The sequence below is a fragment of the Cucurbita pepo genome, chromosome LG16 (genome assembly GCF_002806865.2).
Source record: "Cucurbita pepo subsp. pepo cultivar mu-cu-16 chromosome LG16, ASM280686v2, whole genome shotgun sequence".
In the NCBI taxonomy this organism is placed as follows: Eukaryota; Viridiplantae; Streptophyta; class Magnoliopsida; order Cucurbitales; family Cucurbitaceae; genus Cucurbita; species Cucurbita pepo.
Genome location: NC_036653.1, coordinates 783,431 through 800,604, shown reverse-complemented (window position 1 = coordinate 800,604; position 17,174 = coordinate 783,431). Strand labels below are relative to the sequence as shown.

The following is a 17,174-nucleotide window of genomic DNA, read 5'->3' as shown; positions in this document are numbered from 1 at the left end:
CCGATAGTAAGGTCACTTACCTGGTTAGCTTAAGTCGTTGTCACGAATATATCCTTAATGAAAGTTCGATTCCGTCGTTATCCTTGATGAAAGTCCATTGAACTCCAAGTCAACCTATGTGAGCCCATGACATCAGTTTCAAGTTTGAACTCTATAAAATTATTTCTCTAATTTATGTTGACCCATGTGTTATACTTCATGCGAACGTTAGAGTCTTGAACGTTAGGGTCTTTGCTTGAGTTAGGTGTTGAAATATTTATATATGTTAGTTATAGTATTATTTTCATACAAACCATTTAATACTCATTAAAATTTACCAGATATTCTATTTTCTCTGATGGTGTTTAATACCCTTTTAACATTTTCCAGATAATTTTCAATTATATTCACAGTCTTCCCTCTTTCTCTCTTACTGTGTTTTCTTTCTTTTAATTATCTCTCTGTTTGAGAATGACCTTTAATATCATCAAATAAAATAAAAGGAAAACTGCTCACCTCTTCAAATGCAATATCTCTTTTTAGCCAAATATCTCTTTCTACCAAAACAAAACTTAATATGAACCCTCTTTGTGCTTGTTTGTGTAGGAGAGAAGAAATTCTAATTAGTTAAATCTGTTTAATCCTTTCTTTTTATTTTTGTTTGTTACTTTTTCAATTAGGTTGGCAATTACTCAATTTAATTGATTCTATTTTGTTTCTCGATCATGACATATCTTTCTAATTAAATTGCTAAATAAAACTAAATAATTGGATAAAAGAAAACGAGATCTGAGATATAACTTACACACAAATCTCAAATCTCTCTCCCTTCTCTCAGGTAAATCTTGATCATCTCTGTCAACCCATCTCCTGTACATTTGATGCAAGACATGTCTGTTTTCTCAAATCTGAGCTTTTTCATTTCTGTTTCATTTGCCAGGATTGTGAGGTGTGTTGAGGAGAGATTATTAGGGAAGTGACTTACGGGAGAGAAAAGAGGGAATAATGGTTTATTTATTTATTTACTTATTTATTAATTTATTATTATTATTATTATTTTTTTTTTTTAATACATAATATTAATTTTTATTTGTTTATTTATTTATTTTTGGGCTGTTACACGCTAACTTACCACCTGGTTATAAGACATTGGTTTGAGGTGAGTGTTTAAGTTGAACAAGGATAGCGATAGAAACATCATCAAGCACAAAGTAGGGTTCATGACAAAGGGGTACATGCAGTGTCAAGGAGTTGATTTTGAGGAGGTTTTCACATGGGTGACTATACTTGACACTGTGAGGTTGATTCTTGCTCTCGCGACTCAACACGAGTGGGAGACAGCTTGACGAAGCTTTCAACATGTCCTCTTCTATTGCTGGACCTGAGAATGTTGATTGGTTTTTGGACATTGGGGCTTCGGCCCATATGACTACCAATCCATCTATTTTGGATCAATTAAAAAATTACACGGGTATGAACTCTATGATCGTAGAAAACGATGCCTCTCTACCCATTCTCCACACTGATACTGATATGAACCAAGAGACATCAATCATACAATATACTTCAATGAAGATGTGCAAAAAATATTGTTGAAATTATCAAAAGATATTTCAATTCATGCCACATTGAAGAAGAATGAAGTTTCATGTTATAAATTTTTGGTGGATTTCAATTTAGAGTTATTGTATTTCATTAATGTATTTTAAGACTTTTTATTTACATTAGGTTACAATTACATAATGGTTAATTATGACCATTAGCTATGAATGTTACAACTCTTGGAATGCCTGTAATAGTTTCATTTTGAGGCTATATAAAGCCATGTATGTTGTATCTCTAAGTAGACTCGAAAATATAGTAAAAGAAGCATTTGTGCTTTCTTTAGCCAATGACTAAGTTTCTTTGCAATTCTATGTAGTTTAGGTTGCATGTAGAATCATTCAAGCTCAACATGATCAATCTTGCTTGTGGAATAATTCAAATCTCAAACAAGTGTTCTTGCATTGAGATATTTGATCAACAAGAATCATTTAAGCTAGACATGATCGATCTTGCTTGTGGAGTGATTCGAATCTCAAACAATGTTCTTGCCTTGAGATATTCGATCAACAAGGTAATTCGAATCTTACTCCCCTTGGAGTGATTCCTTATTATATTAGATACTCTTTCTTTTGTCCCAATTATTCACTTATTAGATTTGAGTTGTCCCTCATCTTACTAAAAATCTTCTTTCAATTAGTAAATTAATGTCTAATTTCTTCTCTCGGTTGCATTTACTAATAATTTTTTTACTGTCCAGAATCGTCAATCAGGAAGGACAATGACAACCGGTAAAAGGGGCGAAGGGCTATATGTGTTGGAGCGCGACAACTTTGCCTTTATTTATGTCCTTAAAAATAAATCTCTACGTGCTTCATATGATTTATGGCTGCTCACCTGGGTCATGTGAATTATTATGTTATTTCTTTTTTAAATAAAAGTGGATATCTTCCTCTTACGTCCTTGTTGCCTTCTCCATCACTATGTAGTACTTGTCAATTTGTGAAAAGTCATCGATTACCTTATTCTCGCAATGAACATAGGTCGCCTCAAGTGTTAGATCTTATTCATTATGATCTTTGGGTTCTTCCCCTGTCAAATTCAATTCGAGTTTTCTTTAATATGTTATTTTATTCCCGATTCAGTTGGCTTTACCCTTTAAAATTTAAATATGATTTCTTTGATATTTTTCTTCAATTTAGAACATTTGTGGAAAATCAACCTTATGCTTGTATCAAGATTTTTAAAAGCGATGGAGGTGCATAATTTACTAGCACTTGCTTCAAAGCTCACTGCGTACTTTTGACATCCACCGTCAACTATCTTGCCTGCATACACCTGCTCAAAATGGTCGAGAGGATTAAAATAACATGTATCATAGAAATCTCATCTTAGAAATCTTATCCTAAGGGCATTTTCGTCATTTTTTATAACATAAAGACGTTCTCATCCAAAATTGTCCTCCTAAAGTCCTAATCATGTATATTCTAACCATTTAAGTCAAGGCATGCTTGCATGTCCTAGCGATTCCTATAAATAGTATTTGAGAAAGTACGAATGACTACTTACATGGGTGATGCATGCCTTCACGCTGTTGTGATTGCAACTACCTATGAATTTCAAACATTTTTTTTTTTTTTTTAGAATTTCAACATTTACTTCTTTTTCTATAGAACTCCGATTCAACTTGATTTCATCATCAAAGTTGAAGTGTTTCAATCTAGCAATAAAAAAAAATAATGTCAATCAATTTCGTTAACTATGCAAAAAGATAAATGCATTCAAAATAGGTATTTCTTGATTTCTTACAGTTCTTGGATCTTAATTGAAAACGAGCCTTATACACGTCTTTTCTCACGATTTGTTTAGAATAATCTCCCAAACCAAAAAGAATAACCATTAGAAGTATTCAAGCAACTAAATGCTCGGATATGTTAGAATTTAGTGCAACTTATTGCTCATTTGAATTAGTCAAGATATTGGTAATCAATCAATATTTTGAGAATATATTAGTTATAGAATATATCTTAGTAGTTGTAATCCGTTAATATTTTTCATTATGTGATTTGATCACGAGTATATTTTATTTTATCTCAAGATTTAGTTAGTTTATGTTTTTTCTTATTTGTACGTATTAGATGGTAGCTTATACCTATTTAAACGTTGTAAATATACATGAAGATTGAACCTTTGATCCCAATTCTATTTCTCATTCTATTGTTTGCTTGAGTAATAATATTTTCAGATCTATTCACACTTTTGACTAGTAGATATTGTGTCAGTTAGTATCAAGCCAAGTTGGTAACCAAGGGTTTGATATTATTACTCAACCAGATGAATGGTGGATGTGCTTCTATGAGCATAACTATAGAAAAGTTTGTTGGCAATAATTATAATTGTTGGAAGTTATGTATGGAAGCTTATCTACAGGGACAAGATTTGTGGGATTGAATTGAGGGTGATGACACACAAATTCTAGCAGGGGCAAGATTTGTGGGATTTAATCGAAGGTGATGACACACAAATTCCAGCAGATACACACAATACTGAATTACACCGAAAATAGAAGTTGAAATGTGGAAAAACTTTATTTACTTTCTAAACTTTGATTAGCGAGGAATATATTGATCATGTTCTGATTTAAAGTCACTAAAGCAAGTGTGGGAAATACTTCAAAGGCTGTTCACTAAGAAAAGTACAGTTTGATTGCAATTTCTAGAGAATGAACTAGCTGTGTCAACTTAAAGTAATTTTTCTGTTGAAGAATATTTCTTGAAAGTGAAATATCTGTGTTCTGAAATTTCAGAATTAGATTCTGAGGAGCCAGTGAGTGATGCTCGATCACGATGTTATCTTATTCGTGGATTATGAAAAGACTTTATGCTCTTTATTTCCTCAATACAAGGGTAGACAAATTAGCCTACAGTTATTGAATTGAAGAATCTGCTTTCTAATCAAGAAGCTTTGATTAAGCAAATGACTAGCAGCAACGAGCTTTCCCCAAAGTCAGAAGATGTGTTGTATGTCAAAGATCAAAAGAGACAGAATTTTCATTCAAGGCCTTCATCAAGCAATGAGAATCAATTTAGAAGTGAAGAGTCGTCAAAGAAGCCATTTAAAACTTGTTACAAATGTGAAAAACCTGGTCATTTTAAACGAGATTGTCGGGTGAAAGTGGTGTGTCAATGTTGCTGAAAGCCAGGCCATATTAAGCCAAATTGCCGAATCAAAATGCAGGAATTAGAAGCAAATGTTGTACATGAAAGTAAAAATTCTTTGGATCCATAACTATTGAGGTTCTTCACCAGCCAACAAACGTGACTTCAACTGTACATCAAGATGATGTCTGTACAGATGCTTATACCTTTATAGACTACAATGAAGAATGAATTGTCGATTCTGGTTGTTCTCATCATGCAACTAGAAACGAAACTCTTCTATTAGATGTTCGTCCACATTGTCAAAAGAACAATAAAGGGCTCATCAAAGTGACTGAATTGGAATTACGACTTTCTCAACTTCAGGAGGAATGAAAGAAAACAAGTGATCAACTGAGCGCATCTGAATCACACAAAAGACTTTCTCAACTTCAGGAGGAACGAAAGAAAACAAGTGATCAACTGAGCGCATTTGAATCACACAAAAAGCAAGCCCAACAGGGAGTAGAAGAAGCAAAGAAACATCTATCATAGAATTTAGTGCAACTTATTGTTCGTTTGAATTAGTCAAGATATTCGTAATCAGTTAATATTTGAAGAATATATTAGTTATAGAATATATCTTAGATATTTGTCGCTTAATATTTTTCCTTTTATGATTCGATTAATAATATATTTTATTTTATCCTCAATGTTTAATTTAATTTATATTTTAGTTATTTGTAGGTATTAGTGGGTAGTTTGTACCCTATTTGAATATCGACGAACATTGAACATTCCAATTCTATTTCTCATTCAATTCTTTTCTTGAATAATAATATTTTCAGATCTATTCACTCTTGAGTGATAGATATTGTGTCACAGATATATAGAAAAACGAGATTTCTGAATCTATTAATCACACCTTCAATTATTATTAATTCTTGATCGATTATGGAGATTCAAAAGTCCAAATCGATGGAGAACATTAGGAGCATTTTTTCCCTTTCTTTTCTTTCTTCCCTCTCAATTATGTATGCATTAGGTAAATACATAATAAAGGGCCGAGAAAACCGATTTACCTTCTATGCGTTGACTTTGACCATTTTTCTATATTTTCTTGAGTTCCCGTGATTTCTCTAAACATTTTCTTCTTCTATCTCGTCTCGAAATCCAACCTCTAAAACTCTCGATAGAATCCAACAACTTAAACTTTAAAAGAAAATAGGAAAATTTTGTACCTATCGAACTCAGACGTATTGATTCAAATTTAGCGTCTCGATAAAAAATTAAGTCTTAATTAGTTAAACTATATCGGGTACGGGTAGGTTGGCAAATATCAATTCCCTTCTTTTTATTTATAAATATATTAGGTCAAAGTATGACTTAAGGTAATTGAATCCCTTAATTATTCTAAGGAACATCCTATTTGTCTATTCCCATTATTGATATTTTAAATATTCTTAACTCATAAGTTATTCATTAATTATTAAAGCCTCACATGGATATACAATATATATATATATATATATACACACATCAAAGTCAAAGTTGCCACAAACCTATACTCTATTATTATTATTATTATTTTTAATGTTCAGTTTGACCTTTTATATTAACTAAAATTATTTTTTTAGCAAATTAGTCAAACAGGCGTTCGTTATCAGTAAAACTTTATTTGGATAAACCAAATTAATTAAATCCATATCCTTTAACTTTGACTTAACTCCCTTCAAAATAAATAAATAAACTTTTTATTTACGTATTATAAATATTTTATTTTAGCATCGGATTATAGTTTATGTCGTCATACATTACGATAAAAGTTATAAGCTCTATTTGGGGGAGGGAGGTGGAGGAAAGTTCGTTGTTGGCCTCTATGGTAGAATCAATTGAAAGCTTGAGAGACGGTGGTCTCGACATAAAAAATTTATTAAATATTTTATTTTATCAAAATCCCGATGGTCTCGACATTCCCTTACATCTCCTCTGACATGTCCCCACAAACCAACACGGGTCTTTTCAACATGTTTTGTCCTCATTCGCATGCATCTTAGAAAAATTTCTCTAATGTCATCTAACATAAAATTGCTCCTAATAAAACCTGCTTAACGATGGAGTTTCTATGTATGCTATCAGAAAAGAATGTGCACATTGTTGGTATATGTAGTAACTTTCATTTCTTTTTAAGTCTTTCTTAGTCGTCCTATCCCTAGGATCGCTCTAATTTAAATGTGGTATCGATTTATTTATATATCTCTCATTTATTCGAGTGTCATAAAAATATAACTCAATTAATGTCTTCAAATAAGAAGCTTGAGATTCAATTCTCCCGCGCTCGGGTTAAGAGAACAAAATCTTTGTCATCAAATATCCTATCAATTTATGTTTGATAAATGTAGGTTATTTGTGACATTTTAATTTTATCCATAAACCAAGTTGATCCGCAACCCAACACCGATAATTTTATAACTTAAATTAAATTGTACGAGTTGAGTTGAGTTAACCGGGTTTTTCAGGTCATATAATTTTTTATTTCTTTTGACATTTATACATTAATATGCCACTCGTGGGTCGGGTTAGAGATGTCTTTTTCGCAAGGACTAATTTGTATGTGAATTGGATTTGAACCAAAATAGGAAGATGGCGAGATTCATTACGCCAAAGAATGTGAAAAAAAAACAGACAAAATACCAAAATATTGAAGCAACAGCTCTATTCAGGTGAGCTGTTATCATTAACTTCCTGCGGCCATTGCGGCACCAAAAATCCCCCATCGCCGCCGTAACCACCGCCCCACTGGCTCCCATAAACAGACGGAGAAGATACCAAACCGGCAGCAGACGACGACGAAGACGATATCATGGATGATGTCATCGGGGAATCGGTAACCATGGTGTATTGATTAGATGTTGCAGGCGACAGCGAGGATCGGAGTCTGACGTTTTCAGGGAAGTTGAGTTTGGCCTTGTTGCCTCGGAAGCGGAGAGCGGCCTCGTCGTAGGCTCTGGCGGCGGCTTCGGCCGTGTCGAAAGTCCCCAACCAAACTCTCACAGCTTTGAAGGGATCTCTTATCTCCGCCGCCCATTTCCCCCATGGCCTTTGCCTCACTCCTCTGTATCTTCTCCTTCCCTCTTCCTCCCTTATGTTTCTCCTTGTTTCTCTCTCGTATTCGTATATTCCGACCACATTTCTTCCCTTTTCTGCACGTTCGATATGACCCACGATTGAAATATGTCAAATAAAAGAAAAAAAAAAAAAAACAATTTGATAAAAAAAAAAATATAACCCTTTCCAATTTCTTTGCCGTTGATGTGTGAAAAGAGCATACATTTCACGAGTATTTTCAGAGGTGGAGCACTAACAATTCTCTAAACTTTTCGTTCAAGTTAAGAACCATTAACAATCTTATTGATTAAAGTACAAAATTTCGTCCACAGAACACAAAATTTGGTCCACAATTTGCATCCACGACCAATTTTAATATAATTGCTCATCTGGGTATTGATCGATTCTAATATAATTGCTTATAGGGGAGTAACTTATTCTACAGAGTCAAGTTTATACGCTCTGCAATCCATCAAACTATCCACGGTTTGAATGAATATATCACGAAAGAACGAAAAAAATAATTTATCGTACCTTCGAAGCGATGGTCTTGACGTCCTCTCTTGTGGGAATTATAAGAAGATGAACCGGCGGAGAGAGTTCCAGGTCCGCCGCTTTCTCCGCCGATAGGGATCTCACCAGCAACGACGTGGGTCAGAGCCGAGACGATAACAGAGGTTTCTATGTCTCTATCTAGACCAGACAACGTAGGAGGATGATGAAGCCATTCGTTTTGGTCGGAGAAATCTCTGCTGGAATTCGCCACCTTTGCAGCTCTAATAGTAATGAACATGAAATTCGGTGTTCGAAAATGGGTGTGTTTTGAGCCAATTATTTATAATAAATGTGACCAAAGCAATTGACCTTGTTGCCTTTGACTTTGAAAAACTGCATTTTGTTTTATATTAACCACCGCCATTTTTCACATCCTTTTATCATTCCTAGTTTGACATAGAGTACTCGAGAAGCGTGATATCATCTACGATGGTATAATATTATTCACTATGAATATAAGTTATTATAGTTTTACTTTTGGTGGTTCTCGACAGACCTGATTTCAATAGATATGATATTTCTTACTTGTATGTCCACGATCTTCTCGTTAATTAGTTAATGTGGAACTACTCTTCCAAATAATTCTTAATAATCCTTCGGTGACTGAAACTAAAAATTATAATTTTTAAAATATACAAAATTATTCGAGGCACCTCATGTTTAGGATTTGGATCAGGATTCAAAATTTGGATTCAGCACCTGATGACCGTGATATTTTCCTACATCTCTTGCAACATGATCACGTAAATTATTTCTTGTTTCTACGAGTGAAGACTCTTCCCACAAATCAAAATGAGTTTTTTTTTAAGATGTTTTGTCCTCGCTTCCATAGCTTTTAGGAAAATTTTCAAGACGTTACCTAACATAAAATTGCTTAAAACAAAGCACGCTTAATTTAGAGTTCTTATGATTGAACTACGAAAAGGAAGGTGCACCTTGTTGGTATAGGTAGTGAGAACACAGTGAGATCTCATATCCGTTGGAGTAGGGAACGTAGTATTTCTTATAAGGGCGTGGAAACCACTACCTAACAAACACATTTTAAAACCGTGAGACCAATGACAATACATAATAGGCTAAAGCGGACAATATTGGATAATGGTGGGTTGTGGCTATTACAAATGGTATCAGAACCAGACACCAGGTGGTGTGCCAACGAGGACGCTAGGCCCTTAAAGGTGTGGATTGTGAGATCCCACATCAGTTAGTAAGCGTGTGGAAACCTCTCCCTAACAGACAAATTTTAAAATCATGAGGCTGACGACTATACGTAACCTAGATTGTTACAAATATAGCGGTTTTTTTTAACCGTATAAAACTCGAGGTAAATTTGGTACGCTTTATTAGGCTGAAAGTTTGAAAAAACAAAATAAAATTAAAATCCATAAGGAAATTAATAATAAAATTCTCTAGAAAGTGTAGCACTGTCAATGTGCTGTAAAGAAGAAGAAGTCGGGAAGGGAAGGGCAAGTGCTGCAACTTGAATGGGGAAGCATGGGGCCATGCCCATCCATTGGGTTTGTAGTCAAAAGGACCATGTGAGTTCAAACAAGCAATAAAACACATGTAGTGAAAGCTTTAAGAAACTTCCTACTTGTTCTTCCAAATTTTGAATTCTCTCTTATGGATATTATTAGCATTGGCTTGTGGATTTCCTTGGAACCGTGCTGGCACGACATGACCCGACTATTCAAGGAGACTTATCGAGTTGACCCCAAGCTTGGAAGCGAAGGAACTAGTTAACCCTATTGGGTCTGGTCCTAATCGAGTTGAGGGTACCATACCATCAGCATGGAGAATAAGATAATTAAGAAAGGCTTAAAGGAAATGAAAGTTACTACCTATACCATCAATGTGCATCATACTTTTTGATAACTCAATCACAAGAATTTTCTTGGGATGCATGTATGTGAGAACAAAACCTACTGGAATGATACGTGTTGGTCAGTGGAGATAGTGTTCACTCGTAAAAAGCAAGGACTAGGTAATGTGAGTTGAGGACAAAACATGTTGGAATGACTCGTGTTAGTCTGTGGGGATAGTTTTCATTCTTAAGAAGTAAGGAGTAAGTAACGTGATCATGTCATAAGGGAATGTCGGGGCCATCAGTTGTCAAATCCGGATTCTAAATCCTAATTCGAATTTTGGGCATAGGTCGTTACAATATTTGTGATCTTCTATCTTATCATTTACACATTTATCTTGCAAATTTATTTCGAACATATCTAGGTATTTAAAACTTTATTTATAAAATATCTAGATATCTAAATCTTTCGACAACATTTTAAGTTGGGCTCATACGATTATTAGATTTGACCCTATTGAGCTAGTAGTGATCTTTTAACAATATCGCCTTAAATATTGAAAATTGTGTTTAGCTGACGTAAGTTTCGGTGTTGCAAGTTAGTCTGATGCCTCACCCCGTCTCCCTAGTCAACGGACTACCGTCGACTTGTGGCATTGTTCGATTATTTGAATTGAAAACCTATTCTCCCACTTATGAACATAGAACGGTTAAGACGAAGATTCAAAACTCTCACCTCTACGCTGAAGTGTCAAATTCGAAAACAAAATGAAATTGATAACAACAAATGGAAATGGAATTGACCAACAAGCTTGGAAACAAAATCAAGTAGCCATATATTTAATTACATGAATCTCCCCGGTTGAACCGAATCCATTCAATTAATTTCCTCAAATTTATTCTATTTTTTTAAAAAATTTGACTTGAACTTCTTGAGCAACAAGTTGAAGCCAACACGAAGCTTTGGCCATTCATTATTTTTAATATCATATGTATAAGCTCGTGGAAGATGCCGACATAACATCACGACGTTTTACAATGCCCCACCTATTGCCTTTTATCCTTTTAGGTTCCCCAACTTGAGGCCCTAAATTTACTTGGGGAAGAGCTACGTTCGTCGTCGACTTTTTTTTTGCTTCGTTTTTAATAAATCTTAAAATTAGTCGAAATACTTAAGTCAACTGTCTATGTAATGATAAATTATGGATGAATTCGTTAAAACAAATGGTTGTTTTCTTAGTTGGACAATTTTAAGGTAGAGATCGAATCTTCGAACTTTTTGTTCTTTCTGAAGAAGAAAAAGAAAAGCAAGAATCGAAGATGTGACAATACGGTTGACTGACGTATTTTAATTTGACTTTAAAAATACTTGAAAGATAAATTAGTGGACGAGAAGATACGTAGGATAAGAGCCTCAAAATTTATGACATCGTTTGGAAAACGAACTCCAATTTGATGCTTTGTTTGATGTCGTGAAAAAGTTAATTTAGACTTTTGTAAAATTTCAGTTGATTGAGATCGTTATTAAATGCACGATCATCTATCCTTTGACCTTAATCAAACTAGAAAATATCGATTATTTAGCTTGTGGCCCGGTCTCAAAACATTGACCATTTAGCCTGTGATCTAACATCAAAACCCTAATTGTATGACCGGTGATTAGGAACCAAAATGTAGGTGTCAAGCCAACAATCATGGTGGTACAATTAACCCGTCTATCGATACCTTATAGATTATTACAAATGGTTTAATGTTATTTGGTAAGGTTAATCATTAAAGTAAATATATTGAAGGGTCGGATAGGGTCCTGGGCCTTAACCACGAAAAAACAAGAGAGGCAAAGATCTGTGAAGACTAGTTGAGACATAAGTAAGATAGAGACATCGAATAAACAAGAGAGGCAAAGATCGACTTGTTGAAGGGTCGGATAGGGTCCTGGGCCTTAACCATGAAAGTCGGGGTTCTAGAGGGAATTTGAGCATGCAGTTCTGAAGTCAAGTCCGTCCATATGAAATATGAATACTCGCCAAGTTTATATATATAGTTAACACGGAGATATGATGAGAGTTGTACTAGTTTAATGGATTAGGGAATGGAATGAGTTAGGCTGCCTAATTTAATAAAATGTCCCATAAGATCAAAGGAGGAAGTTAATAGCCATGAGACATGTCCCATTGATAATATAGTAGTGACCCATTGAAAATGAGATATCAACGAAAATGGGTGGTGTTGTCTATTGTGAAGCCCTTAATTTATACTAAAAAATCGTGGGTTTTGAAGAAAATTTTAATGAGATAGGAAAGGGACATTACGGTGATGATGGGTTCTTGAAAATATTTAGTATCGTATCACGGTTTACTATATGTATCATATTTGATCCTTAATCATAGGTTAATATATTGTATTTGTTTATTGCTCTTATATTTTGTTTGTAATCTATTTGATCTTAATTGAGCCGTAAATGATTATAAACATAGAACTCTCACTACCCTTTAGGCGTTGTAGTTTTAGCAAATATTCTCATGGTATCAGAGCCCGGTTTAGCAAGTCTGGTCCTTTCTTCTCCATGACTTTCAAATCATTTTTCTTCTTTCTTTTCGCCCTCTAATCTATATGATCACCATCAAACTTTGTTCCAGAAAAATAATAAATGTTAATTTAACATTAAGTTAAGAAAATTATTATTAAGACGGTAATATCATACATATACAAATAAGAGGTCAAGTGTTGTTAAAAAAAAAAAAGTAATGACCTAACACTTTTTTACCGACACATGTTAGAAATGAATGTTTCATTTACGCAACTCAATAGAAACATTTAAATCGACTCGAATTTTATTTAAAATTAAACAACACTTGACCTTCAATGATTGAAGAAAGTGTGTTATATCTCTCCTCCTCTGAGGGAGAAGGCCTATCCTCCGCCTTCTTTTGGCTGTCCATATAGACTCTGATCATGAGTCGAACTATATAATCGCCGTCGTAGACTTCAACATATTTCTGAATATATCAAGATATATGAGCATAAACATCACTTTTAGGAATTAACTTTGAATCCATATAAGTGAGGGGTATAGCCTGACCAAGCGTAAATGTGATCTCCTCCCCGAAAGAGCGCTTCATGGTTAAGGAAATGGTGAACTTCCCGTAACCAGATAAGGAAGAGTACGCAAACTGGTTTAAGATATCCATGGTTGTAAGACTAAGTAGCGAAATCTCGTTAACAAGAGGATAAGGCTCATTGAAGTAATATGATGCTATTATTAAACCTGGATAAGGTTCANTGTATTAATTGTCGAAAACAGTGTAGTATTAAGAGTAGAAAACTGTTTAGTAGTATTAAGATGGTGACTTTTTAATATTCTTACTCCACATCTTCCAACCATTGAATCTTTTAATGTCTAATAAAATCTTCGGGTTATGATTTAAATTCAAGACCAAGATTTGTGGTAGCCTCTTGAAAAAATAGGGGCGGAGAGATCTAGAGAGAATCTTCCATTTTCTAGAGAGGAGATGTCATAGCGGCTGATTCTGGAAATTTCGATAACTCGCTAGAATTCATGCAACCATTCGATCATCTACCCTATTTTAGCCTTTCTCGAAGGGGGACGAAAACTTGTTATAAAAAATTGAGTTGGAAAGGAAAGAACAACGTATAGAAGTTGTTATTCAATAGTTATATATAATGAGATTATATACGGTAGATAATATATATATAGTAAATGACTATATATGGTAGATAGTTATCTATAATTAACGTATAATTAACGTAGACGACTCTATCTAATAAAAGTATATATAATAAACTAACCTATATACATATAATATAAATATAAGGCACGGTTGGAAGTGTTGAAATATCATCACTAGCCCAATAGAGTCAAGCTCAATAATTGTACTAGCCCAATAGAGTCAAGCTCAATAATTGTACTAGCCCAATAGAGTCAAGCCCAATAATTGTACGAGCCCATCATATATTTATTTTAGTAGAGATTTAGGGAAAATATCTCGAGATTTGAGGAGAAAGATTCAGATTTGTTAGGTCTTGATTTAGATTTGTTAGGTCTAGATTGCGTAGGCTACTGTAAAATACCCCTCCACCCTAGGTTATTCATCCAAGAAATTCAAAAACAATTAAAAAAGCAATAGTATTCTATAGATTGTCTTTATTCTCTTCTCGGTCGGTGTTAATAAAGAGTGCGAGTGTTTCTCACAGTGAGTTGTGTTCAACAAGAAATCCAAAAACAATAAAAAAAGTAGTAGTATTCTACAGAGTGTCTTGTATTCTCTTCTCGATCGGTGTTAATAAAGAGTGCGAGTGTTTCTCACAGTGAGTTGTGTTCAACAGGAAGAAGAGTTTCTGAATTCTCTATATTCTTCGGTAATTACTGTATATATTTGAAATCATCTCTATAAACTTTTAGCCAATATTTCTTCTTTTCTTAGTTCTATCTAAGCCCTAAGTTGTTCATAGTTTGTTCTTGAGATTCTAAAGTATCTTGATTAGTTCTTCTACGAGTCTCTCTCATCATCATCGACCTATATATTTATGCACTTGAGGTATAACCTTGCTATAGGTTTCAATCCATAATTCTCATTATACTGTTATGAACACTATTCTCAGATTCTCTAATTGAGTTTAATTGACTCTTACTATTACACTCCACGTAAAAATCATAAGGGAGTGATCCTCAATAACGTAACTGATATGTTTTTTTGGGTTCTCTTCCTTTTTGTAATTTGTGTCTTCTTGGTTTGCATAAAGTGAACTCTTCTTGGAAAAGTTGGATTGTTCCATGTGATACCCGCCTACACTTTAATCGAGTCCAATTCCACTCTAAAAAAAAACAACTTTTTGGGAGAAGCTAAAGAAAGCTTCAAGTTCTATCGTGCATAACCGACGACATCATTCTAATTATTCAAATCAATAACATCACGTTCTTGTAAAAAGTTTCTAATACGTTCTTCATTTACTACGTATTGTGTTGAAATGATTATTGAGGATGACTCAAGACTCGTATCAGTTAATTAAGGAGAAGATTGAAATGATTATTGAGGATGACTCAAGACTCGTATCAGTTAATTAAGGAGAAGATAGTATCTCGAATTTCCATATAATTTCCTTTAATTGGAAAATTTGTAATGTGAAATATAAAGATTCAGTCGACTTTCATCCAGCTATAAATTAGAAGAAATGAACGAATATGGTCAAAGATTATACATTTGGGGTTTGACCCAACTTTTAATTATTTATATATTAAAAAAGAAATCTAAAGTTAAAGTCAAACCCGCAATGTAGCGGCGCGTCGGTTACATCGAGTCCATCACCGACGGCGGAGTCAAACCCGCAATCGACAAAGCATCTCCGACATCTACTCAACGGTTGGGCTGCTTTCTTAAAGGATTTTCTCAAATGTCAACCTTTTAATTCAACTGTTTGACATTATTCCGATAAATTAATAAAAAAATAAATAAATAAATTCAACCACTTTTATTTCATAAATATTCTTAAAATTTAAAAAATTTCAATAATATTCTTAATTTTTAAATAACTCTAAAGAGTATAGGTGTACATTATCCAGGTTGGGTTGAGTTGGGTTGAAGGTTTTTTTTGACCCATCACAAAAGTTCGGGTTGGTTGGAAACTCAACCCAAAACTTTTCACAACTAAACCCAACCCTCTATTTTCAAAACTTTTCACAACTAAATCCAACCCTCTATTTTCGGGTTCAGGTTCGGTTGTCAATTTTTTTTAAAAGTTTTATTAATCCACGCTATATAATTTTTTGGATACAATCTTAGATAAAATATATTAAAAGTTCACAAACAAATCAATATATAATTATTCAAAAAAAAAAAAAAATCAATAAAAAAAGCAAGAAGCGAAAATTCTAACATATTAACATAGTTCAACATTATCATAAAACTAAATACAACTAAATACCAATATTTTTTAGAACAAAAATATAAGGATAAATACCGATATTTTTTATAACAAAAATATAAAGATAAATCATGAAATATGAAATATAAATTAAAACTAAAGACAACTAAATACCGATATTTTTTTAAAACAAAAATATAAGGATAGATCATGAAATATGAAATATAAATTAAAACTAAAGACAATTAAATACCAAAACCGATATTATTTTAGAATAAAAATATAAAATAGATCATGAAATATGAAATATGAAATATAAATCGAAATATAATAATTTAAAGACAACTAAATACAGATATTTTTTTACTAAATTGTAACTCACCCAAAATTTATAAAAAGAAAGTTTCATTCTTCTTCAATGTGACATGCACATTGAAATATCTTTCGATAATTTCAACAGCATTTTTTTCACATCTTCATTAAACTATATCGTATGATTGATGTCTCTTGGTTTATATCACACAACCTTTTGTCCTCACAATCGAAGTCGTGGTTGTCCTTCTCCCGCATCATTGATGTCGTCGTTGCCACCCTTCCCCCATGTCGTTGAAGCCATCACCGCCTATCCCTCGCGGTTGAATCCGCCACCACCCTCTCTTGTCTTGGCCGCAATTCGTTCGCAATCTTTTCTCAAATCTCTTGAGCTAGAATGTGTTTCCTCTCTGCCACAAAATTTTTTCCCTTTCCATGAACAAAAGATATAATTTTTTTTAAAGGAAAAAAATAAGCAAAATTGTTTTAAAACCAAACCGAACCACTTGGATCCAAAACCAAAACCGATAAAAAAAATCGAGCGATTCAATTTGGCATCGATTTAATTAAAATTGAATCAAACTAAACCAAACCGTACACGCCCTAGGTTTTCGCGTTAGAAGCTTAAAGAAGTTCAGAGATATATTAGATACGTTATTAACAAATTAGTAACCAAATATATATAAACCTCAAAGTCTAGGGACTAAACTTATAATTTAACATAATATTTTGAATACGGTATGATACGAGTAAAGAATAACCGAGAAATAGGTTTTTAGAGTTCATTCCATGTCGAGATAAATTAAAAAATAAATATAAAATAAAAAATAAAGACAAGATTGAACAATTGCACA

At 33.5% G+C, this 17,174-nt stretch overlaps 1 protein-coding gene across 1 annotated transcript; it reads right to left on the bottom strand.

Moving 5' to 3' along the window:
• Nucleotides 1-7,277: 7,277 nt before the first annotated feature.
• LOC111777711 (ethylene-responsive transcription factor ABR1-like) lies at nt 7,278-8,559 on the bottom strand. Its single transcript, XM_023657432.1, has 2 exons — nt 8,301-8,559; nt 7,278-7,861 (listed from the first exon to the last, which is right to left on the bottom strand). Exons 1-2 carry the CDS (start codon nt 8,557-8,559, stop codon nt 7,374-7,376), a joined length of 747 nt encoding a protein of 248 aa, XP_023513200.1. The 3' UTR covers nt 7,278-7,373.
• Nucleotides 8,560-17,174: the final 8,615 nt, after the last annotated feature.

Coding starts and splice junctions, on each gene's coding strand:
- LOC111777711 (XM_023657432.1), bottom strand. CDS start 8,559: ATGTTCATTACTATTAGAGCTGCAAAGGTGGCGAATTCCAGCAGAGAT. Junction 7,862..8,300: donor TCAAGACCATCGCTTCGAAG/GTACGATAAATT, acceptor TCGAACGTGCAG/AAAAGGGAAGAAATGTGGTC.